Here is a 26,584-nt window from a genome sequence, read left to right as displayed (position 1 = left end):
CAGCCTCAGACGCCTTCACCGACCATTGGGGCGAGGGTCTTCTATAAGCATATCCTCCAACTCCACTGGTATCAAAGTCTTTATTGAAGCTTCGCAAGGGGACTATGATCTTCAGAGCCCCCCATTGGCCAAGACAGGTCTGGTTTCCACTCCTCCAGGAGATGTCCAATCAGGAAACCAATCAGATTGGAAATTTCTCCAAATCCCATCACCCGGGATTGAGGCAGGATGCAGCATCCCAAACTCCAAGCTCTGTAGCTCACAGCCTAGATGTTGAGAGGCTGATCCTCCGACCACTCAGTCTCTCAGAAGATGTCTCGGGTCCTAGTGGTTTCTAGAAAGCCTTCCACTAGCATGTGCTATGTACTGAAGTGCAGGAGGTATTCTGTGTGGTGTGAGCTGAAGGCCCTAGATCCCTTCTCCTTCTCCACACAAAAACAGCTTGACTATCTTCTGCACCTGTAGGAGACTGGTGTGAAGACTAACTCTGTTAGAGTTCACCTGACAGCTATTGAGGTAAGCCCATCTCTGTACAGCCTATAGTTGTACAATTCATGCAGGAGCTACTTCAGTTTAAACCTCCACTAAGGGACATCAGTGTGGTTTCAGCTCAGCTGATAAAGTTCCCTTTGAGCCTCGTTGCTTCTGTGACCTGAATTACCTGGCCTGGAAGGTTGTATTTTTGGTGGCGGTCAGTGTGCTCAGAGATTCAGTGAGCTACAGGCCTTAGTGGCTTACTCACCTTACACAAAATCTTTTCATGATAGGGTGGTCTTGCACACGCACCCTAAGTTCCTACCTAAGGTGGTATTGGACTTCCATCTTAACCAGTCCATCACGCTGCCACCATTTTTTCCCAAGGCCCTATTCGCACCAAGGTGATTGAGCCCTACACAATTTGACATCTAAAGAGCCTTAGCCTTCTATCTGGAGAGGACAGAAGCCCATAGATAATCCACCCAACCTTTTGTTTCTTTGGATGAGAACAGGTTGGGGATCACCATTGCCAAGCAAACGCTTTCAAATTGGCTAGCAGATTGCATTTTCTTCTGTTATGCTCAGGTAGGATTGCATCTTAGGGACCATGTCAAGGCTCTGTCAGAGCCTTGTGAGTTGTTCCCATGGAGGAGATTTGCAGGGCTGCAACGTTGAGTTTCATCCACTCATTCACATCGCATTACTGTTTTACAGTCTGCTTGGCCAATGTGTGCTTCGTAACTTGTTTGAGGTGTAGAACCCAACTCTGTTCCCACCTAGGGCTTGTTCTTTCTGTTCAGGCTGCCCTCCCTTGTTACCACCAAAACTAATTGTTGTTGTGCCCACTGGCACTTATTTAGGTGTTTTGTTGATCCCTTTTTATATTGGGGGGAACAATCTATAGCTAGGTGTGAGGACTGCCATCCCGCTTGTCCTCGGAGAAAGCAGATTTGCTTACCTGTAACAGGTTATCTCCGAGGTCAGCAGGATATCATTTCTCATGAAACCCACCCACCCACTACTCCATGGAGTTGGGTTTTCACTTCATGGCTTCTTATTTTCATTTTTCCTCAATTCTGTTATAAGACGGGGGGGGGGGGGGGGGGAATCCCATGTGAATGCATGGTATAATGCATGCTGGGCATGCTGAGAGAAACTCAGTCAAAGTTCTTGAAACTTTGACATAAGTTTTTTCTGCGGAGCTCCATCCAATGATGTCACTCGAGTGAGGACTGACATCCTGCTGTCCTCTGAGATCACCTGTTACAGGTAAGCAACTCTACTTTCTTAGCTACCATTGCTGTCATGAATCTGAGTAAGAGAAACTTTTAAAAAATCTTAGAGAATGAACTGAATAATCAGGATAAAAATGAGGGAACTTAATGAGTTTCTTTCAGCTATGTAAAAAAAGTTTTGTAGTACACCTAATACTTTAATATTGCTTATGTAGCAGTGGCTTACTGAGTTTTTCCAAGGCTGGCATTAATAATTTCACAAATTGCCTGTTTAACTCGCTTCATACCCATTACAGCAGTAAGAAATAAAACATAGTAACATAGTAAATGACAGTATATAAAGACCCAAATGTTCCATCGAGTCTCCCAGCATGTTGCTTGGGTAGTAACTGCACCTCTATGTAGGTTGCCCCCCATGCCTTCTGTTAAGGGTAGTAACTGTTAAGGGTAGAAACTGACGCTCCTGTACTTTCAGTTAAAGGTATCAAATGCTGTTCCATGCAAGTTAACACCATTCAGAAATGTTATATTTAAAATTAGTAAAAATATACTCCTTTTCTTCATTTCCATCCCCTAACCATTAGGGATCATCTGTGTTTTTCCCATGCCCTTTTTGAATTCCATTACCATCCTTGTTTTTACCACCTCTTCCCGGAGGGCATTCCATACATCCACCACCCTTTCCATGAATAAATATTTCCTGATATTGCTTGAATTTTGCCTTTTGAAGTTTCAAATCATGACCCCTGGTTCTTCAGCTTCCTTTCCATAGTAAAAAGGTTTAATTCTTGGGCGTTATTTATACCTTTAAGATATTTTAAAGTCTGTATCGTATCTCCTGTGTCTCTCCTCTCCTCCAGGGTATACATATTTAGGTCTCTTCTCATAAGTCTTTTAGTGCAAATCCCACACCATTTTGGTTGCTGTCCTGTGGACTGCTTCGTCCTGTCTCAATTCTTTTTTAGATCTGTCTCTAGAACTGAACACAGTATTCCAGGTGAGGGCTTACGAAAGACCTACATAGGGACATTATTACCTCCTTTTTTCCTGATGGTTATGCCTTTCTCTATACAGCCCAGAATCCCTCTGGCTTAGGCACCGCCTTGTCACATTGTTTTGCTACCTTCAGATCATCGCACACTATACCCCGAGGTCTCTCTCCCAGTCTGTGCTCATCAGTCTCTCACCCACCATCACTTACCATTCCTTTGGATTATTGCTTTACAAATGCAAGACTGCGCACTTCTTTTCATTGAATCATTGCTGCCAAACTTTCTACCACTCTTCAAGCTTCCTTAGATTACTTCTCATTCTGTCTACTCCTTCAGGGTGTCCACTCTGTTACAGATCTTAGTGTCATCTGCAAGAAGTGAAACATTTCCTTCTAACCCCTCCATAATATCACTCCCAAACTTATTGAACAGAACCTGTCCCAGAACCAACTATTGAGGCACTCCACTTATCACCGTTCTTTCTTCAGAGTAGGTTCCATTTACTATTATTCACCATCTTCTGTCACTAAACCAATTTGTAATCCATTCCTGTGATGATAATTGCCCCAGGAATGAGCAGCCTGGACAGGCAAATCTAGGCCGATGGTGCAAAACAGAGAAGCAGGGAGTCTTCCGCCTATTCCAACCACCTTCCCCTCTGTTTGAGCCCTCGGATACTGATGGCCAGCGAGGCATGCAAAATGGGGACACCCCCTAAAATAAGTAAGGAGCTAGAAGCCTAAATCTGAGCAGGAAGCTGCAGCATACCATGAAAGAGGTCAAGCAGTAATGCTGAAGGCAGAAACAAGAGATAAAGAAGTCTTCTGGATTCAAGTAACAATAATGGAGGCAGAATATGAGGACCAGGAAGTAGGAACAACTCTAGCAACTGACTGAGGAAAAGCTTGAGTATAAATAGATGTCTAGGCAGGAAACAAGATGATGCTGGGGGGGAAGTGAGGGTCTTAGAACTGGGAGGACTAGATAGATAGTCCAAGCAGCTCACAGTGTCACTTGCAGGCTGGAGGTAAAGTTGGCAACAGATCCTCACCATTCTATCACCTTGGTACTCACTCCCAAGCTTCTCATTTTATTCATGAGCCTCTTATGTGGGACAATATAAAAAGCTTTTCTGACATCCAAGTAACCCATGTTGTGTGCTCTTCCTTGATCTAATTCTCTTGTCACTCAATAAAAAAAAAACCAATCAGATTTATTTGACATGATCTTTCTCTGGTGAAACCATATTGCTTCAGATTCAGTAGCCAACCAAATTGTAGGAACTTTACTGTCCTTTCTTTCAGCAGTATCCATTCATTTTACCACCAAGGTAAGACTAACCAACCCATAGTTTCCAGGTTTCTGCCACCACCTTTGTGAAGTGGGACCACAACTGCCTTCTCCAATCTTGAAACACTACTCCCGTCTCCCAAGATCTAGTGAACAGATCCTTCAGGAGACCTTCCAGAACTTCCTTAATGTCCTGGAATGTATCTCATCCAACCTTGTCCATTTTCAGTTTTGCTAATCCCACACAAACACTGTCATCTGTAAATGGGGTTGTATCTACCCTACTCCCAACCAGCAACGATCCTTCTACAAAGTCTTCTTTAATGTACACTAAAGTATTTTATGTAAACTTCTGCTATTTCCTCATCTTTATCCACACCTTGCTCCTTGTCTCCTTTTAATCTTACGGTGCCATCTCCGGCCTTTCTCTGATATATCTGAAAAAGGCAAACCTTTCTTCCACTCAAGCCTTCATTGTCCTGATTTCCTTCCTTGTGTCCTTCAGCTTCACCAGATTATCTTCCTTGTAGTCCACTTTTTTAGTTCCTTTACTACTTTTTGAATGCTGATATTTTTAGTTTTATTTTCTCAGCCATTTCCTTTTTCTCTTACATTTATGACTCTTTCTTTATGAACATTTGTTGTCTTTATTATAGTTCCTTTAAATTTGGGCCACTTTGTTTCACTACACCCATTTCCTCCTATCCTTAGTTCCTCCTCAAGGTACATTGCCATTTTTCCAAAGTCTGTATTTTTGAAATCCAGGAAACATAGAAACATAGAAACATAGAAATGACAGCAGAAGAAGACCAAATGGCCCATCCAGTCTGCCCAGCAAGCTTCACACACTTTTTTCTCTCATACTTATCTGTTTCTCTTAGCTCTTGGTTCTATTTCCTTTCCACCCCCACCATTAATGTAGAAAGCAGTGATGGAGCTGCATCCAAGTGAATATCTAGCTGATAAGTTAGGGGTAGTAGGGGTAGTAACCGCCGCAATAAGCAAGCTACACCCATGCTTATTTGTTTTACTCAGACTATGTTATACAGCCCTTATTGGTTGTTTATCTTCTCCCCTGCCGTTGAAGCAGGGAGCTATGCTGGATATGCTTGAGGTATCAGTTTATTCTTCTCCCATGCTGTTGAAGCAGAGAGCCATGCTGGATATGCATCGAAAGTGAAGTATCAGGCACATTTGGTTTGGGGTAGTAACCGCCGTAACAAGCCATCTACTCCCCGCTTTGTGAGTGTGAACCCTTTTTTCTTCTCCCCTGCCGTTGAAGCAGGGAGCTATGCTGGATATGCGTGAAGTATCAGTTTTTTCTTCTCCCCTGCCGTTGAAGCAGAGAACTATGCTGTATATGCATAGAAATAGAAGTAACAGGCTTATTTGGTTTGGGGTAGTAACCGCCGTAACAAGCCAGCTACTCCCCCCTTTGTGAGTGCAGATCCTTTATTCCACATTTCCTCTTGCTGTGAAGCTAGAACGATGTTGGAGTCACAGTAAGCATGTGTACGTTTATTGAATAAGGGTATTGTCTCCAGGCAGTAGCCATCATTCTGGTGAGTCACCCACTCTTCATTGGCGGCCTCTTGACTTTATGGATCCACAGTGTTTATCCCACGCCCCTTTGAAGTCCTTCACAGTTCTGGTCTTCACCACATCCTCCGGAAGGGCATTCCAGGCATCCACCACCCTCTCCGTGAATCTCCATGTGAATTCTAGGGATGTGCAGCAGGGATGGATTCATCCCATTCGGTATTCGTATTCGTGGGGACCCAAATCCGTTGCATCCATTCTCGGGGGACCCCGATCTGTTCATTAGTTACGTATGTATTCGTTTCCCAAAAAAACCCCCATCCCAACCCTTTAAATGTAATTAACTACAACCTCCCACCCTCCTGACCCCCCCCCCAAGACGTACCAAAAGTCCCTGGTGGTCCAGCGGGGGTCCTGGAGCAATCTCCTGCACTCAGGCTGTCGGCTGCTGGTATTCAAAATGGTGCCGATAACCTTTGCCCTCACTATGTCACAGGGGCTACCGGTGCCATTGGTCGGCCCCTGTCACATGGTAGGAGCAATGGACGGCCGGCGCCATCTTGTGCTCCTACCATGTGACAGGGGCTGACCAATGGCATCTCCTGTCACTAAACCAATTTGTAATCCATTCCTGTGATGATAATTGTCTGACAGTTGCCCCAGGAATGAGCAGCCTGGACAGGCAAATCTAGGCCAATGGTGCAAAACAAGTGATCATCCAACCATACTGTCGGATGATCACTTGTGCTCAGTTAGGTACCTACCCAGATTTTAGAGATGCTATCTCTATTTGTGAATTTCAAGACCAGTATAGCTCTTCCTCACATGGATTATATCACCATTTGTCTGAGTAGAGCCCTTTAAGGGCATCCACAAGCTCTCTACTTTCTGCAGATTCTGCAGCAGGGATACTCCAGTTAACATCCAGCAGATTCAATTGTCCAACATGCAACACTTATCCTTTCTTATCGCCTTTTGGATGTCTTTGGCCAGATCTCTGTCCAGTCCCCCTCTGCTACTTGCTAAATAACTGAATACTTTTTTTCCAAGGACAAGCAGGATGTGAAGTCCTTACAAATGAAGGACATCATCTAACAGAGGCCAGTGAGTTAAAATTACTCAGAAGCTTCTAGAAGCTTTTGGTATGATCAACTGAGCATGTGCAACATGAAACATGTCACGGGGGTCCTATCAGTCCCCGATGACGGCAGCCCCCCAAGGACCGCCCCAAAAGGGCGGGCTATGCGGCTGACGTCATCGAGGAGAGCCAGAGTGCCGGCTCGCCCCGATGATGTCACCCGAGGCAGTCGCCGCGCTCGCTTCGGCTCCCCGACCCCAGGTAATCCATGGGCCTGTGGATTGGCCGCGTACCCACCCACTCCGTGCAGGTTATCCCCATGTGTCTGCTAAGGGTAGTAATTGCTGCTCTGGGCAGGTTACCCCCACGCTTTATGTTAATGACAGTAATACTTACAAGCAAAAACCATCTTCTGTGAAACCCATAACAAAAATACTGGAACATTTTTTGCATGGTGAGCAGCCTTCCTGATAATTCAAAGTATGCTGTTTGAATGTTCTTTGCTTTTGGACTTGGCCATAGAAGCTTTATCCCCAATGACAGCATATCAGTACTCCAGACTGTAAAAGTCAGGGCCTGGCATTGGTTGTTTTCAGAATCAAATGCCCCCTTTTCACCACTAAGCATCAATGTTCTAGCATTGACAACATTTATGAACTTGCAAAATGAGGTCCAATATTTGCATCTGGCAAATGAACCCAGCACCAGTTCCTGGAGGGGCATCGGCATCTAGTACCACTGTACCAATGTTAATTTCTAGAATATTGGGAGAGGAAGCATCCCCAAGGCACAGAAGCTAGACCCCAACAGACCAGAGCTACCCTCACTGAGGTTGTGTCTGCTAGCCAGATGCAAGCTCCAGGCACACCACCAATATATGATTGTGGCTCAATGCTTGACATCCTCCAGTTTGTGGATCCCCCTCCCCTTTCCCCCACCCAAGAAAATTGTGCGGTATCCATCCATGAGATCCTTCTGGAAGCTGAGATGCGAAGGTGAGAGAACCCCTTCTCTGTATCACCAGTGAATGTCATGTAGTATAAAACTAGAGATCAATGAGTAAGCTACCACCTCATAACAATAAGCACAAAAACACAAAGAGGTGTATACAAAGAATACAACTTGACAAAATTGATTTTTTTATTTTAAGGAATGGTATCAGAAAGAAGTGTGTGCTGAAACAGTTTAATCCACTGCCTCTCGCCCGCAGTGAGACTCAAACAGTTATCAGACACCAGCGCTGCGCTTGAAACATCATGTTTCATACCCAAATTATAATTTTATCACTCTAAATAATAACTATTCTAGGTGAAAAACTACCATAAATTTTACTTAGCTTGCAACTGGTGCCTTATGCCCTTCATTTTATACTGGTAACTTGCGTCCAACATGGGCAGTGTTTCTAAAGGGAAACGTTGTCTTCATCAGGGGTCAAATATACCTTTTCTGAAAATAAAAACAAAATATATAAATTCATATACACACCTATTTAATTTAAATGACTGCTTAAACTTACAAATCCTGCTTTCATGGATTCATTCCACATAAAACTGACATAGCTTTCAGTAAATTGTGGCATTCTTTCACAGCGTTTGTATTTAAACTTTTGTATACAACACACAACTTTTGTATACATGAACTAACCAATAGCAATCAAGAATCAAAACGACTGTGAAAATTGACCATTTAATCCTACTCTCTGTTTACTGTCTTTTAACCAGTTTGCTTCAGTTTCCATCTCTGCAACTCGCTTCCAAATATATTGGGCCTTTTCCCATCCTCAGGCAAATTCGTCCTGTGACCATCAGCTACGTCTGCCTACTTCCTTAGGAGTCCACAGTGTCTTCCAAGTCTCCCTCCTGAAACCACTAATTCTCTCATGGCCCTCCAGGAGACCACTCAAACCACAAGAAATCTCCTCCAAGGATGATGCTAACTATTAGGTAAAGGAGATCCTCAATGTCCATCGACGAGGCAAGGAATGGGAGTACCTTATCTCCTGGGAGGATTATAGCACTGAGGAGAACACCTGGGAGCCTGCTTCCAATATTCTGGATAAAAATCTCCTGAAGGAATTTCTTGCCACTCATCGCAGAAAACCTAAACCCTCAGGGAGGGGGTTTAGAGGAGGGGGTACTGTTACATTCAGCGGACTATGGGCCTAACTCGCTGCCTACCGCCCCTATTTGCCGTCCTGGCCTAGCTGCATGACCTCCCAACGCTGCGTCTCCCCTGCTGCTTCCAGCAGGCTCCACACGGCATTTGCCTCTGCGTGCAGCACCACGCTGCTCCAACTGTCCTCTCCCCATTGCAGCAGGATGCCACTAGTTCATCAGGGCCTGGGCCGCCTTCCCAGAAGCCATCTCTTCTGCCTCCCTAGGTGCGCAAGCAGCCAATTCCCCCACATTGAAAGGGCCAGTGGCAGGAATGGCCAGGTGGTGTCTTCTGATGACGACATAGGCTGGGTCCTATATTAGGATACCCCACATGCTTCTCCAGTGCCTTGACTATAGGTCGCCTCATTGGAGTAGTGCTTTGCCTCGGCGTTTATTGCTCCTGACGTCTGTTCCTGGTTCCTATTGTGTTCTTGATCTCTCATGTCATGGTCCTGAGTTCTCGTCTTCCTAGTCCATCCTCCTCGTCTGCTTCCTGTGTTCCTTTTGTTCTTGTTGTTCTTCATCCTCTCAGTTGGATTCTTGGTTTTGAACTCAACTTCCGTCTGGCCTGACCTTCTGCCTGGACTTTGATCCTGAGCATACTCTGCCTGGCACTGACCTCAGCCAGAACCTGGCTCTGATTGCCTGCCGCTTTCCTTAACCTCTGCATGACCTGACTTCGCTTTCTCTTCCTTTGCTGGCCCATATCCTTTTCCACATATATATCTTATCTCCACAAAGGCTTGTGCCTAAGTCTAGCCAGCCCCGGCAACTGAGAGCTCAACCTAAGTGGAACGAAGGCTGGTATTGGTAAAGCTCCAGCTGGGCCTCTGCTCCAGCCAGCTCCACCTGCCAATGGTGGGGACCTACAGGGCTCCTCCCTGCAGGTTGTGCTAACTCCCCTCGACCCAAGGGTCTACTTCTGCAACAAAAAATCCGAGTCTGTGGTGATAGTATTTATAGGAATATACTCTTGCCTCTTCCCAATCATGACATTTCCCTTTCCTTTCTATTGCTTTTTCACTATGCATACTGCCTGTTTTCTCCTGTCCTTGAACTGTCTTCTCCAAATCCCCTGCCTCTCACTTTCTGTGAGTAGACCCATGAAGACAGATATAACATAGTCAGTATAAGAGGTTTTAAGAACATAATTTAGAATTATACAAAGAAAAGAGAAACATTTTTAATATATTTGTGGAGTTATTGTAATGAAAACATTTCTTGATTAAATTACTTAGACACCAAAGATGGTGCACTGTTCTTAGCAATATATACAGAAAGAAAAAAAAGACTTTGATATACTTAAAATAAATATTTTCTGTTTGTACTCTAGCACTAGTCATCGATCAGAAAAAAGTGAAATTAGTATTGGTGAAGAAATAGAAGAAATTTCTGTGGAAGGAGAAGACTTCAATGCCAGTGATAAAGTATGAAACATTTTTTATTTTTATTTTAATTTGTAATTCAGTAAATTAGAATGCTCTGTTCTCATATTGGATTCTGAAAAAAATAGACACTAGAGGTTGTAACATATTTTCTGCAAGGAGAAGAAGAATATATCATCCACACAAATGAGCAACATCATTTGATAAGCTCATTCCACTTTCCTACTAGCTCTGTCCCCTTCGGATCAGCAGAGGTCTCCTTCTTGATCTCCCTTTTCGTCATTAGGATGCTGGCTGAGCATTCCTCCATGGTCAGTTAAGGAAGACACTACGGGATTCCTTCAGATTCTCTGCCAGATTTGCCTCAGCATATGTCTCCTTCAGAAGATCTTGGCTACTCTCATTTTCTGGTCAAGTTAGCAAAGTCGTTGTCTATCAATATTTTTGGCTTGTTGCATTTTCTTCAGCTGCTGGTAGACTCCATGTCCATCCCGACACATGGCCCCCTCAAAGATATGCAAATGATTATGTGGCTGGCTCAAATATTATGTCATTGTTAAATTTTATCATGCTTTTCCAGTTATGGAGTTCAAAATATGTTATAATAAAATTATGGTTAGAAGTTACAGTGGGTACATAGTAGATTTTAATATAATATCCACAAAGTGCTGAGGTTCAAAGTACAGCAGAGAACCTGCCAGGGTTGTGGTGTTCAGGTATTGCTTATATTCAACACTATTTAGCTGGTTAAGGTTGGACTTAGCCAGCTAAGTGGCACCATTTGACTATCCAGACATGGTGAGCAGCTGCCACATAGCTAGCTAAAACGTTAGCCAGCTAAGTGAGGGACGGACAGGGGCATTCAGATATTCTTGTCTGGCTAATTTAGCTGAATGAATGCAGATATTCAGGGTTATCCAGCTTAGTTATCCAAATAAGTCTAGAACTGCTATTCAGCTGTCCTAAAGTTAGCCAGAGAACTTCTCCTGCTATCTATTATAGTATATTCAGTTGCATAATTGTGCCATGCTGCACTCTCAGCCAAGTTAGCTGAGACTAATTATGTGACTAATTTGTCCTGCCCAATAGCAGCTGAATATTGGCCTCTATAAGTCTTAAGGATTATGAACATTAATTGAAATAAATTGGGTAGAACAAATAACTAAGAATTTATAGGCATAGCAGATTAATTGCAGGGGAAGCCCTATTCCTTCAAGGGTCACCTTCAAGTGGATGTTACTGCAGTCTTTCTTCCCAATCCATAGCACCTCTGTCTTCTGTGGATTTAGTTTTAGTTTATTAAGGTGCAGCCAGGTCAAATTCTACTAGGCAACTGTTGAGGTTGGCGACTGCTTCTTCTGGCTTTGACTAACCATAACAAAAAGACCTACTCTATACTTCTAATAACAAACCTTATACTTTTTTAATCTTAAAAATTTTTTAACAATGTTAATTTTACATATCCCACAAAAAATACAAACTTTCTAAACAAACAAAATAATGAACATACAAAGATAACAGATATATAACTACTTATTACGTATGCAGTGTATTGCACATTACCCATATATATACAACAAAATAAACATATACAAAAACCAAAATATAAATATGAAAAATTCACACTTATACCTCCCTACAAAAAAATACTATTGTTGACTCTAGATTTCAGTTAATCTTAAACATCCCTCAGCTAATCACTGTTACAACTCTAAATTTTCAGTATATCTAAAATCCTCCAGCTTATCGCGGTTACATCTCTAATTTTCATTATGCCTTAAAAATACAATGTGATATGTTCATAATCTTACGGACTAGTAATATACCAAAGAATCAGTTATAAACCATTATACTCAACATAGTAAGCATCAAAGTATATCCATAAACTCAAATCACTCTTTCAATACCCTACATAGGGCCCATGTTTCGCCATGAACCATGGCTTCTTCAGGGGGATTCGTCTTATATTTATCTTCACTGATATTAGCCCAATATTGAGATTAGGATGTGTAGTTTAAACGCAAATTCTCTCACTCCACCAAGAGGTTTAGTCAGTAAATTCATATAGCTTCGATCTCATCTCTGGATATTTTAATCTATAATTTAAACCAAAAATACTCATGAAACTGAATCCCACCCGCTATATAAATATCAATACCCCCATACAATAAACATCAAAAAATGCTTACCACATACATAGCTGTTATACCATAGTTCGAATGTAGTTTATATTGTTTCCTAAGAACCATCTTTATATGTAGTACAAATCACCTGTTATCATGGCATCATTTCCCTAAATACAACAACCCACTATAAATTATCTCAACTACTACTAAAAATCATTTAAACATTACAATACATCTATCAAGCTGACCCACACATCTTATCTAAATCTAAAAATTCTGAGGAAAAAGAAATATTAAATCAATTATTGTTCTGACGAATTTGTACATTCCTAACCAGCTATCATGGGGAAATTTTGTCAACTTCTTAGCATAGAAAATGCTGCGCATATGTAACTCAACTGACCCCTACAGTTTAAAACCAGTCATCTTCTCCCACTGGATTCATTCACCAATCACAGATCAAGCCTACTCAAAACCATCAAATTTCTTACTCCTACAAATTGACAAGAAATACAAGTCTACTTATCATAAGTTGTCAACCATTACTCACAAAAATGCATTCCATTCAGTATTGCAATTTAATCCTAGCGGATGAGATGTAGACCATAGGAAAATAAATTGCTGTTCTTTTGTGTTAAAAGGCATATTATATCACCATCCTGAGGGGTATTGATCTGGCAAAGTACAAAAAAACGTATGTCCTCCAAAGTGTGTTGCTGCATTATCCTTTGCTCTACAAGAGGCGCTTGTTCCTAGCTAGTTCGGATACAGCTCTTTCTAATATTGGTTTCTAATAGCCCTTTTAGTCTGACCTATATAGATCATATTACAGGGGCAAACAATCGCATATATTACCTGTGACATAGAACAGTCATGCCTCGTAACATGTAGGAATGTTTTAAATGAATATGACAAAATTCATTAACTAGCAATATGTGCTAGCACACAGAACATGTGCCACAGGATTTGAGCCAAGGAGGATCAGCAGTTGTATGACATCTATGTAGGAGTAATAGGTAACTGGGTAGTTCCTTAGATCGGCCCCGCCAGTGAGCACGTTACCGTCTGCGGCGGTTCAGCACCGTCGGATCTCATGCGCCTGCCTGCTGATGCGCAGTGCGGATGCGCAGTGAGCTCATCAGATTTGGACCCGACCTCATCACTAAGGGACAGCCTACCTCCTTACATGTGAGCGACGACTGTCCCACGCTCCAGTTCTCTGCGCCGCCGCCCGAGCCTTGCCGCTCCCGCACCTGTGCATTCGGCACAGATCCACCAGGATCAGGGTGCTTGGCCTGAGATCAGCCCCGCCAGTGAGCATGTTACTCTCTGCGGCGTGAGCACATTACCCTCTCTGGAGTTTCAGCACCGTCGGATCTCATGCGCCTGCCTCCCTGCCGAGTAAGACCACCCTCACAGTGAGCTCATCAGAATCGGACCCAACCTCATCACTAAGGGACAGCCTACCTCCTTAAAAGTGAGTGACGACTGCTGGCGTCACGTGCTGAATGAGCGCGACTAAGGGGCATGCCCCTTGGCGCGCCCCTTAGCGTTCCCAGTATCTTTGCCCCATTCTTACTCCCTCCCTCCCTTGCACTTATTCACCACTTCCCCTTATATCCCATTACCTTCCTGCCCTACATACATATCTACCATCTTCTACCACTTAGTACAACTTCACTCACAATTTTCCACACTCCTCCAATAATATGCTTGGCAATCCTATCCCTATTCTCAGACACCATCATCGACCCATCATACACACACTAGCCAAACCAAATCATTTGGCCAGACAACTCATCCCAATCATGCTCACCCTTTTCACACAATTTCTAGGACTCATGGCCCTCACCAATGATGCTTTTTAATGCACAATCTATAACCAAAAAAACAATCATACTCCATGACTTGCTCCTAGATGACAATCCAGATATATGTGCTTTCACTGAGACTTGGCTGAAAAAAACTGATTCAGTCCTGCTCAATCAACTCCACAAACATACCTATGATATTTACGCCATACCAAGACCCAAAAAAAAAGGTGGAGGGCTTCTGCTTGCCGCAAAAAAAAGAGCTGAAATTAATCTCGCATACTGTCCAAACTGCCCCGAAATTCGAAATTGGACTTTTTAAATCCCCACACCTCCAAGTATGTCTAGTTTATATACCCCCCAGGCATACTTGACAATAATCCTTCACCCATCATTGAATTTATCACGCAAAATATAAATATTAACACACCTGCCATTATTCTGGGAGATTTCAATATCCATGTGGATGCTACTCCACTCTCTCCCTCCTGGGAAACCTTTCTATCAGCCCTCAAAGCAATGGGCTTCAATCAATTCTTATCTAGCCCCACACACTGTTACGAATGGGCTCCTGTGGAAGGAGGAGTTAGCAATCTGTTATGCTCTACTCCTCAAGAAGGGAGGAGTTAGCAATCTGTTAAGGTATAGACTGTGGAATTAGCAATCTGTTATGAATCTGTTAGTGAAGACTCCTGATGGGGAAGGAGTAGCAATCTGTTACCAGCGGAGTGCTTGAAGAGGGCACTCAGCTGTAGAGGAATGTAGATAGGTGGATCCTTGGGCCGATGGCAGATGACTGCACCCCCAGGAGGATATCCTTAAAGGGACCACCGGCTAGGCTTGGTATGGAGACAAACACAGATAATTCTTTTATTAGACAGGTTAGTAGAACCACCAGAGGTGGCAGTAGTGAGCTGATATGCCCGGCAGGGCTGAAGTCCTTTAGGTACTGGAACAGCGATCCCAGGGTTGCTGAGCTGTAGAGAAACTATAGATAGTGAGTAGACAGGTTATGCTGTGTTCATAGCCAGAACTGGATGACAAAACTCACATAAGGTCTTAAGGACGTTCAGTAGCGGGAAAGGGTTAGGCCCTCGAGAAGCGAGTACCTGGTTCAAGGGAAAGCTCTGAGAGAGCGATGGTAACTCACAAATGTCTGTATCTGCGATAGCTTCCAGGCAGTAGAGAATCTTCAGAGTGTTCAGGAACATGGGCCCTCGAGGAGCGAGTACCGGTTCCTAACTGCAATCTGAAATAAAGAAAAGAGAGCGAGGCCCCTGAGGAGCGGGTACCCCTGGTAAGTCCGAGGAGGCAGAGTAGCTTGGGAGAAAAACCGAAGCAATCCCCTTGCTCATTCAATTCGTTAGTGAATACTGAGACCTTTCATATTGGAAGCGGATGACGTCATCCCAGGGGGACGCCCCCGAGGTTCGCACCCTTGCTGGTACATCAATCGGAGAGCACGCGCCCTACGTCATCAGGCAACTTGGCAGATCCGCAGCGTCGTGCCGGACCGGGGACGCCAGAGGGAGATGGCAAGAAGACGCCGCGGCAACTAACCATCCATCAGACCCGGAGGGAGTCGCCACAGACTCAACAAATATAGATCCACCTTACATAAATATCGAGAACAAACCCTCAACACCAAAAAAGACTTCCATGCAAAAAGAATCCATGATTTGCAATTCAATTCCAATGCACTCTTTTCTTATGTATCTGAAATGACTAAAATCACCCCTCCACCCATTTCTGACAAAGACACAAAAACTAAGAGTGATGATTTAGCCAAATTCTTTCACGAGAAAATAGCTAAAATAATGACTTGTTTCCAAAACACCAACCTCCCAACTAAAAAATATTACACTTAATCCTAATTCCTCTTTCAATACCTTTGAACCCACCGCCACCTTAGAAATTGAAAACATTATAAAAAAAAATGAAACCTGCCACACACCCCAGTGACACCATACCAACCAAATTGCTCCTGACCATCCCGGAATTAATAGCACCTCCTATTGCTAACATTATTAATTGCTCCCTAGCACTAGGTGAAGTCCCCTGCACTCAAATAAGCCATCATTAAACCCATACTGAAAAAACCCAAAGCTGATGCCTCCAACCTGAACAGTTACTGTCCCATTTCCAACCTTCCTCTTCTGGCGAAAATCCTAGAAAAATTGTAAACATACAACTCACTGAATACCTAGAAAAACATAAATTTCTTTCACCCTCTCAATTTGGATTTCGTAAACTTTTCAATACCGAAACCCTACTTATCGCGCTCACAAACTCCCTCCTCACTGGACTAGACAAAGGCCAATCATATCTACTAGCCATGCTTGACATATCTGCTGCATTCAACACTATAAACCATAATACACTCATCAACCGTCTTAAAGAAATAGGCATATCAGATACCTCCCTCCGTTGGTTTGAGTCCTACATTCAAATTGGCAATATAAAGTAAACTTTGGAAACAAGGAATCCAAACCGTATAATCTATCCCACGGAGTACCACAAGGGTCCGCCCTCTCATCTACCCTCTTTAATATATACATTCTTCCTCTTTGTCACCTTCTATCCGAGCTAAGCCTTATGTACTTCATATATGCGAATGATGTGCAAATCATCATCCCCATCACTAATTCCCTACTTAATGCCCTTAAAACCTGGGACACTGCCCTCGCAGCTATTAGTGCACTCCTTACGAGCATTAACCTCGCAAAAAGTGTAAAAAACCTTGGCGTTACTATTGACAACCAGCTAAATCTTAAAAAACATATTAATAATATGATAAAACATGGTTATTTTAAATTACACACTATAAAAAAAATTAAAACCACTACTCTATCAATGTGACTTCCGTACCGTTCTGCAATCCCTTATCCTCACAAAACTGGACTACTGTAACTCCCTCCTCCTTGGCCTCCCCAAAGCTACCATCCTCCCATTACAAATGCTGCAGAATGCAGCTGCACGCATACTTACCAACACCCACAGATCGGAACACATCACACCCATCCTCAAAGATTTACATTGGCTCCCCATTGCACAACGGATAAAATACAAAATATTGTCTTTAATACCCAAAACCCTACATACTGAAAACATGCACTGGCTCAATAATGCTCTACACTTCCGGAAACATACAAGACCACCCAGAGCTCAACACGCTGCCACATTACACACTCCTCCTCACAAAAATACCCTACTCAACACAACTAGAGAATGCGCCATGTCCATAGCCGGACCGACAAACTGGAACAGCATGCCCCCTGACCTCCGTCAGGAATCATGCCCAAAAAAGTTTAAACAAAAACTTAAAACATGGCTTTTCCTACAAGCATTTACCTAACGATCCTTCCCTGTCATTTTAACTCAAGCTTATACCCCATTTACCCCCCTCAGCTTACCACATATTGACATTGCCTAAATAAGCCACCTCCTAATGTACAGAGCTTCAATCTTTTGCTCAAATTTTTCAACTTATATTATTATCCAACAATATTTATTATATGCTGTAGCCATATAAATAGCCCTCCTGTTCCTTAGTCTTATCCAGCTTATACCCCTTCGTCTTAATAAGCCCCTTCCTGTCTTACATATCCTAAATTTCTGCTCACATATTCAACATGTTTTTCATCTTACAATATGTAGTATGAGCTTTAAATAATCATTTAATATTCATATCCTCACAACTTATTTGCAACTTGTATTTTAATTTACTTTATTTAATATGTGTTTTAATCCTCTAATCATTGACTTAACTAGTTGTTCTTTTCTAACTTCTTCAATGTTTTCTTCTGATATCACTAGTTTTGTTATTATATCTAATTAACTCAATTGTTCATTTGTAAAGCACCATTGCTAAATTTTATGTTAATTGTAAACCGATGTGATGTTACTAAACAAATGTTGGTATATAAAAGCTATAAATAAATAAATAAGTGTGCCAAAGGGGGGGGTGGCCATGTAAGTATTTGAAAGCGTTGGTAATAGGGTGGATCTTTATGGCACTCCACAGGGAAGAGGGTGAGAGCCTGATAGTGCTGGTGAAACTGGGATAGTTTGGGTGCAGTTTTGGAGAAAGGAATTGAGCCAGGTTAAAACTTGCTCTGCCAGGCCTAGGTCTTTCAGTCAGGTGATTAGAACTCTATGGTTGCTAGTGTCGAATGCTGCAGAAAGGTCCAGAATTAACAGCAGCACTGATTGACCCCAGTCTAGGCAGAATTGCAGTTTGTCAGCCAGCCTTATTAGTATTGTTTCTATGCTGTGGTATGGTTTGAAACTGGATTAGAATGGGTCTAAGCAGTTTGTTGTCATCGGGAATTCTGATAGCTGGAGTAGTATGCCTTTTTCAATAATATTGCCTAGGAAAGGGAGGTTTGAGACAGGGCAGTAGCTATATTCTTTAACATTTATCTACATGCTTTGGGGACATTACTTAGATCATTGGGAATACTTTATTATCTCTGTGCTGATGATATTCATCTTTTCCTTCCATGTACAGCTGAAGGGTTGTTCACAGTTATCACCTTTAAAGGTTGTATCCATCAAATTGTTGGTTAAGGTCTAATGATTATCCACCTTATTGTGGATTGGGTGTAAAATTCCTGGAGAAGATTTTACCCATTTGTGTTTTGATAATTGTTAGTTTAAAATAGAATTTGAAGCATGAAATCTAGGCGTAACCTTGGATTCAGGTTTAACTCTGAAATCTCTTGTTAAAAAGCCATTAAGATCAGGGTTTTACACTTTAAAACTTCTACGCACTTTAAAACAATTGTTGCCCATGGACTTCTTCAGGATGGTGTTATAAGCAATGTGTCATGCACAGCTTGACTATTGTATTAGTCTTTTGTTTGGGCTTCCTCAAAACTTGATCAGATCTATCCATTTACTTCAGAATTCTGTGTTGCGTTTGTTAACATATACTCCTCTTAATGCACATATAAGCCTATTTCCTAGCGTGTAGCAGATGGACTTATTACAAATGGTGCTAGCAGTTTTACAGCGTGCTAGCAGTTGGAGATGGATCTGACGTCAGCACATGGTACATATACCCCTGCAGGAAGTGCAGACGCTCAGTAATTTCCGTCTCCAAAGCAGTTTGGAGCTACCTAACGCTCGCTGAGCATTCTTCCAAATACTAACGACTAAATTCTTAGAAGACTCCTACCTGAAGACGAGCCCCGCACTCCTGCAGTGATACCCTCGGGTTCCTCCCCCAGTTGAGTTTCCCGAGGTGATTTCCGTGGTCCCTCGGAGATAAGAGCCTCGGTCCGGTGGCCGAATCGCGGCAGGGACCTAGCCCCCGAGTGAGAAGGGCTCGGGTGCGGCGTATAGGCAGCCTCGGTCCCAATCCGTTCGCGGAGCAGGGCAGGCACGGACACTCTCCACAGCTTCTTTGCCGATGCGGCAGGACGCCGCCATCGGGCCGCCCTGCTTGCTTCTTGGCTCCGCGGCCGGAGCAGTGGCCTCCCACGAGGCCTGGGACCGCCCCCGCCGGCTTCCGCATCTTCGCGGCGTTTAGGCCGCAGCCCTGGGCTCGATTAGCGGCAGGAGCCGCCCCCGGGGCCTCCCGCAGTGGCTGGAGCCGCTGGAGCCTGCATTCAGGCTCTCCCCTGCTTCCTCTGACGTCGCCGACGTGCAGACGCTGTGCAGGCCGCTGTCCAGGGTCCTGCACAGCCCTGCTCTGCTCCTGCCTAGGCGCGCGGCCGCGTCTCTTCACAATATTTAAAGGGCCAGACATAGGAAGTGTCTGGGCCCCACCTAATGACTGTTTCCTGGTTCCAGCCCTATAAGGGGCTGCTCCGTCAGTTCTTCATTGCCTTGCATTGTGGTCAGTCTTCGCTCTGGAGGTTCCCGCCTGCCAGAGCTCGTTGCAAGGTCTTCTTCTTGGAGCTCCTCACCTTGATGTCTCATTCCACGTTCCATGTCGTGCCTGAGGTCCATGTCCAGGTTTCTTCGTCTTCGTCCTGGTGTTCCTGCCTTCCTGATGTTCTTGCCTTCACGCCATGCCTTGTCTCTGCTCTTGAGCCTTCTGGTACCGGTAGGCCGGGAGTCCCTCAGATGTAGTTCCTGGGTGGGCTGCCTGCCAGTGGACGGTTGTCCTGTGCTCCTGAGCTGTCTGGTCCTGATGTGTCTTCCTGTGCTGTCCCGCTCCCGTCGTGGTCCGTGACCAACCTTGGGGCTGTGTAGGGCGCGTAACGGACAGGGTGGTCCGTGACTCAGTCCCGCGGGTGGCCTGAGTAGGGCGCCCTGAGAGACAGTGCCAATGTCCTTGCCTTGTGTCTTGCCTTGATGCCATGTGTCTTCGTCTGCCTTATCCAGCCATATGTCTTGCCTCGGATGCCGTCCGCATCATCCCAGCCATGAATCCTCGTCTTGGATGCCGTCTGCATCAACCTCGTCAAGTGTCTCGTCTGCGATGCCGTTCGCATCGATCCTGGTGTCTTGTATCCACAGCCCTGGTGTCACGTCTTCTGCCAAGTGTCTTCGTGCCATGTGATGCCGTTGCATCAACTCCAGTGTTTCCATGCCAAGGTCCGTCTGCCCTCAACCTCAGGCCAGGCCTGCTGCTCCATGCTGCTTGCAGCATGTCCAAAAGGGCCCGGAATGGTCGGAGGACCATTCACCTTCCAACATCCTCGGATGTTTGGCCATGGGAGCTTGCTGGCCTGGCAGAGGGTAGAGTGTCCAGCCATGCGGAGCCACCGTCAACCCTTGGTTCGGCCCTGGACGGCCGGGGTCGGGCTGAGGCCCATGGGCACACTAAAACCCCCGAATCATAACATTTTGGTACATTCGGATTTAGGTGATAAGAAGAAGAGGGATGACAGAATTGGTGGACATTACCCTTGCACAAAATGTAGTGTGTGCAAACTTTGTTTGTCGGTTGAATCCTTTATCCATCCGGTCTCTGGGAAGAAGTTTTTTCTGAGAAGTGTGAATACGTGTCAAACGTGTTCAGTAGTGTACATTGTGCAATGTCCATGTGGACTTTTCTAAGTGGGGAAGACATCAAGAAAGATTAAAACTCGAATATTAGAGCACTGCAGTAGACTCCGGAATGAGGTAGAAACCGCTCCACTTGTGAAGCACTAGCGAGAATACAAGCATACAGTAGAAGAACTCCGTTTTTTGTGATACAGGAGGTATACAATAGACGTGGAGGGAATGTGAATAAAATATTGCTGCGAATGGAGCAGAGGTGGATTTTTATATTGGGAACGTTGTGGCCTAAGGGGTTAAATGACAGAATTGATTGGGTAGCGTGTCTTTAAATTTTTTTGTGCCATTCTCAGGAGTTTAAATGCTGAATAAATTGTTCAGTGATTCCCAAAAGGTTTTTTGGACTGTATGCGAGGGTCGGAGTTGTATTGAAGATTTGGTGGTGAAATACGGTTCTCTAGAAAAATAAGAGAATGTAGGAAAATGTAAAATGAAAGAAAAACCTGGTTTGAGATGTGTGAGTGAATGGTATAGCTCAGTTAAAATTTGGCGGTGGAAAAGGGGCGGAGATATACTGAGTAAGCTCTTGTGATTGGTGTAGAGAGATTTAAAAGGACGGGGAGAGGTGGATGATGTACTTCCACTGAGTCACTCGATGGCGGCGGTTCTTTGAGCTACGGAGGTGGCGTTTTGCCGAAAAGCAAAAAAGGTAAGGTTTCCTTTTCTTCATCATGCAGGTTATAATCTTTGATTAAAAAGAAAAAAAGTTTTCTGGTTGTTATCTTGATTCAATTTGCTTTAGGTATACAATGTATAAGATGAGGTGTTCTCCAAAATTATGTTTGAAAGACGCTGTGAAGTAAGAGTCGGGGATATATACCTGGTTGTACGTCCGAAAAAATCTTTTGGGACGTTCCGGTAAATAACATGTAAATAATATTTGAAAGTAAAAATAAAAAGGTGTTGGAGGGTTGATATATTTTGAAAAAGTATTAACTTAGTTTGTGCAATGTTGTAGATGAAAACCCGTTGGACATATGTTGAGGATATATGAGCAGTAGGAGATTCCTTAGAAGTTCTCCTGAAGAAGCCTGTGGGAAGGCGAAACATGTTGAGAAGATGAAGAAGGATTAAAGGATTTTCGTTCTTTGAGCGAAGAAAAATTTGTACAATAGAATTTTCTCTGCTTATAAACAAATTGTATTTAAAAGATTTACATTGTAGTGTGAAAAGGTTTACATTTGTGTTTAATTTAAATCATGAAAGTATTTTAAGAGGGGTGATTTGTAGGATGTGAGAGTGGGTTGCAGGATGAATGTGATGTGAATGTGTATGAATAAATGTGTGAGATATAGTGGGTGTTTTTAAATGATTTTTCCTTTGGGTGATGTGGTAAAGTTCTCTTGAATTTTGTTCTGTGAAATTCTTATTAAATAAAGATTGAGAAAATATATATGTCACTATATGTTACTGGGTACCAAAAGAAATAATGGCAATACCGGTGCATGAAGTTCTTTTTGGGAACATCCAGGTATGGTACTGGCAGTCAATAAAAAGACAGATGCTACCTACCTGGTTCAACAAGCCCCAGGTTTTCAAAAAAGTCAGCTGCCCCACCACTCTGTAGTCATGGAATCAGCTCAGAAACAGGCTAAACGATTGCATCCACATTCCTCTGCTCCTCCCAGTAAGGAACAGAAGGCATTGGATGCGCTGGGACGAAGAATTTTCCAAGGGTCCATGTTGATAGCGTGAACTGCAGCATATCAATTATACATGACCCAATATACAAGAAATCTCTGAAAACAAGTCCAGGAATTTGCGGAGACGTTGCCCCAACAACAACAAAAAGGAATGGAAGCTGGTACATATGAAGTCAGAGCTGCCTACGACTCTTTTGAAACAGCATTCAGAGTCTTGGCAGCGGGCATCAGTGCTAGATGCTGGGCCTAGCTTAAGCCCTCAGACCTATGGCCGGAAGTGCAGGACAACTGGAAGATCTACCCTGTACCGGAGATAACCTGTTCGGGGATAAGTTCCAGGATGCAGTGGCCCAGTTAAAGGACCATCGTTTGCCCCTGCGCCAGTTGTCAACTGTGTCTCCAGATGTTCCCTCTGCAACCCACAGGGTCACGTGTAGAGAACCCAAGAAACAATTGTCTCAAACAGTGGTTTCCAAATGGACCCTCAGAAGCTTTAGAGTATTCAAAAATGGCCACAGCCCACGGGCCTAAAAGCTCTAAGACGATTTTTGGGATTTACCAATTACTTTGGGATACTACCAATTTACTTTATTAAAAATTACTCCTCGTTGACTGTTCCATTAACAGCAATGACTAAGAAGGGAGCCAACACTGCTACTTGGTCTATGGAAGCTGTGACTGCATTCCAGAAGTTAAAAGACACCTTTCAAAGCAAACCATGTCTCCGCCATCTGGAACCTACTCGACCCTTCATTGTGGAAGTCGATGCCTCTGATGTAGGTGTAGGGGCTGTGCTAAGCCAGACCGGTGATTCAAAGATCTTGCACCCCTGTTCATTCTTTTCCCGACGCTTCTCGCCAGCGGAGAAGAACTACGGCATTGGAGATAAAGAACTGTTGGCAATAAAAATGGCATTTGAAGAATGGCGCCCCTGGCTTGAGGGTGCACAACATCAGATTACTGTTTACACTGATCACAAAAATCTGGAGTACCTCCATCACGCTCAACGCCTCAACCATAGACAGGCAAGGTGGTCCCTGTTCTTCAACAGATTTGACTTTTTGCTGAAATATCGCCCTGGTGACAAGAATGTCAGAGCAGACGCATTATCTTGCTCTTTCTTCTCAGAGGACATACCTGATGAACCCCAGCATATTATTGACCCGAAGAGAGTGGTCCTCTCAGCTACACATCCGGTACCCCCGGGCAAGACCATTGTACCCTGCAATCTAAGAAAGAAATTGCTAAGATGGGCTTATGATTCGAAACTGGCCGGACATCCTGTCAACGGCGAACACTGGCCAAGCTACAAAAGTACTATTGGTGGTGCACCATGAAAGAAGACACTCTAGCTTACGTAGCCTCCCGTTCCAACTGTGCCAGACAGAAACCTCAGCCTGGACATCCGTGGGGCCTGCTTCAACCCTTGCCAGCACTGGATGAGCCCTGGACTCATATTTCAACAGATTTTGTGGTGGACCTGCCACTTTCTGGAGGTAACAATACCATTTGGGTTACAGTGGATCGATTCTCGAAGATGGCTCACTTCGTGGCTCTCCCTGGCTTGCCATCAGCCATGGAACTTGCTAAGCTATTCATCAGTCACATCTTTCACCTACATGGCATGCCTAAACATATTGTTTCTGACAGAGGAGCTCAATTTACAGCAAAGTTCTGGAAAGCCTTGTGTAAGAAATTCGACATCACACTTGACTTCACCTCTGCATTATCATCCTCAGTCGAATGGCCAAACTGAGAGAATGAATAGAACTCTCAAACAGTTCCTCCGTGCCTATGTTGGTTCACGACAGAATAACTGGGCTGAACTGTTGCCTTGGGCTGAATTTGACATCAATTCGTATCCAGCATCATCTAATAGATCTACTCCATTCGAAGTGGTCTATGGACAACAACCTTTACCACCTTAAGAACATAAGAACATGCCATACTGGGTCAGACCAAGGGTCCATCAAGCCCAGCATCCTGTTTCCAACAGTGGCTAATCCAAGCCATAAGAACCTGGCAAGTACCCAAAAACTAAGGGGCGGATTTTAAGAGCCCTGCTCGCGTAAATCCGGGCGGATTTACGCGAGCAGGGCCCTGTGCGCCTATTTTACATAGGCCTACCGGCGCGCGCAGAGCCCCGGGACTCGCGTAAGTCCCGGGGTTTTCCGAGGGGGGCGTGTCGGGGGCGGGCCCGATCCGCGCTGCGTTTTCGGGGCGGGACGTAGCGTTTCAGGGGCGGGTCTGGGGGCGTGGTTACGGCCTGGGGCGGTCCGGGGCGTGGCCGCGCCCTCCGGACCCGCCCCCAGGTCGCGTCCCGGCGCGTAGCGGCCCGCTGGCACGTGGGGATTTACATCTCCCTCCGGGAGGCGTAAATCCCCCGACAAAGGTAAGGGGGGGTTAGACAGGGCCGGGGGGGTGGGTTAGGTAGGGGAAGGTGAGGGGAGGGCAAAAGAAAGTTTCCTCCGAGGCCGCTCCGATTTCGGAGCGGCCTCGGAGGGAACGGAGGTAGGCTGTGCGGCTTGGCGCGCGCCGGCTATACGGAATCGGTAGCTTTGCGCGCCGATCCAGGATTTTAGCGGATACGAGCGGCTACGAGCGAATCTACTAAAATCCAGCGTACTTTTGTTGGCGCCTGATGCGCCAACAAAAGTACGCCAAATCGCGCTTTTTGAAAATCTACCCCCAAGTCTATTCCATGTTACCGTTGCTAGTAACAGCGGTGGTTATTATCTAAGTCAACTTAATTAATAGCAGGTAATGGACTTCTCCTCCAAGAACTTATCCAATCCTTTTTTAAACACAGCTATACTAATTGCACTAACCACATCTTCTGGCAACAAATTCCAGAGTTTAATTGTGCGTTGAGTGAAAAAGAACTTTATCCGATTAGTTTTAAATGTGCCACATGCTAACTTCATGGAGTGCCCCCTAGTCTTTCTATTATCCGAATGAGTAAAAAACCGATTCACATCTACCCGTTCTAGACCGCTCATGATTTTAAACACCTCTATCATATCCCCCCTCAGCCGTTTCTTCTCCAAGCTGAAAAGTCCTAACCTCTTTAGTCTTTCCTCATAGGGGAGCTGTTCCATTCCCTTTATCATTTTGGTCGCCCTTCTCTGTACCTTCTCCATCGCAATTATATCTTTTTTGAGATGCGGCGACCAGAATTGTACACCTTTACCACTTCCACTTTCTGTGTCGTCCCCAGCAGCTCAGTGTACTGCCAAAGATATACAGCAGCTCTGGAGAAAGACTAAAGAGATGCTCCAAAAAGCAGGACAAAGAGCAAAGAAAAGCTATGATGCTCACCGTAGCAAGGCTCCTGAATTCCAGCCTGGTGATAAAGTTTGGCTTTCTACTAAACATCTGAGACTTAAGCTTCCATCTGCTCGATTTGCTCCACGCTTTGTCGGACCCTTTCCTATTCTCCGACGGTTGAGCTCACTCACCTATAGTCTGAGACTCCCTCCAGCTATGCGAATTCACAATGTATTCCATGTTTCGCTGCTGAAACCGCTTGTTCTTAGCGAGTTTTCCACCAAGACACCTGAACCTACCCCAGTTGATGCAGAAGAAGACATCGAGTATAAGGTTGATGGCATCCTTAATGTAAGGAAGAGAGGCAGAGTTTGGGAATACCTCCTGTCATGGGAGAGATACGGACCAGAAGAAAACTCTTGGGAACCATTGGCTAATATCATGGACAAAGAGATGCTTCGTCAATTTCATCGATCGCATCCTCAAAAACCAAGACCAGGTAGGGGGTTTGGAGGGGGCCCTTTGAAGGGGGGGGGTACTCTTGCGTCCGTCGGTCTCAGACAGCTTCAAC

At 44.4% G+C, this 26,584-nt stretch overlaps 1 protein-coding gene across 20 annotated transcripts in view; it reads left to right on the top strand.

The window, feature by feature from the left end:
* Nucleotides 1–26,584, top strand: part of CCR6 (C-C motif chemokine receptor 6) — a 553,987-nt gene that overhangs the window by 383,087 nt on the left and 144,316 nt on the right. For 11 of the 20 annotated variants that reach the window (XR_003855476.1, XM_029594230.1, XM_029594222.1 and 8 more), the window contains one exon: nucleotides 10,101–10,194. The exons of 6 other annotated variants lie outside the window; for them this stretch is intronic. Coding sequence is in view for 11 of the 14 variants with exons in the window: in XM_029594230.1 (XP_029450090.1) it covers nucleotides 10,101–10,194 (94 nt within the window). In the remaining 3 variants the exon portion in view is untranslated. Of the gene's footprint in view, nucleotides 1–10,100; nucleotides 10,195–22,061; nucleotides 22,434–26,584 lie in introns of those variants that run through there. 3 more of the 20 variants (XM_029594231.1, XM_029594239.1, XM_029594241.1) reach the window with 3 other exon arrangements.

The sequence above is a fragment of the Rhinatrema bivittatum genome, chromosome 3 (genome assembly GCF_901001135.1).
Source record: "Rhinatrema bivittatum chromosome 3, aRhiBiv1.1, whole genome shotgun sequence".
NCBI lineage: Eukaryota > Metazoa > Chordata > Amphibia > Gymnophiona > Rhinatrematidae > Rhinatrema > Rhinatrema bivittatum.
This window is presented reverse-complemented; position numbering and strand designations above follow the sequence as displayed.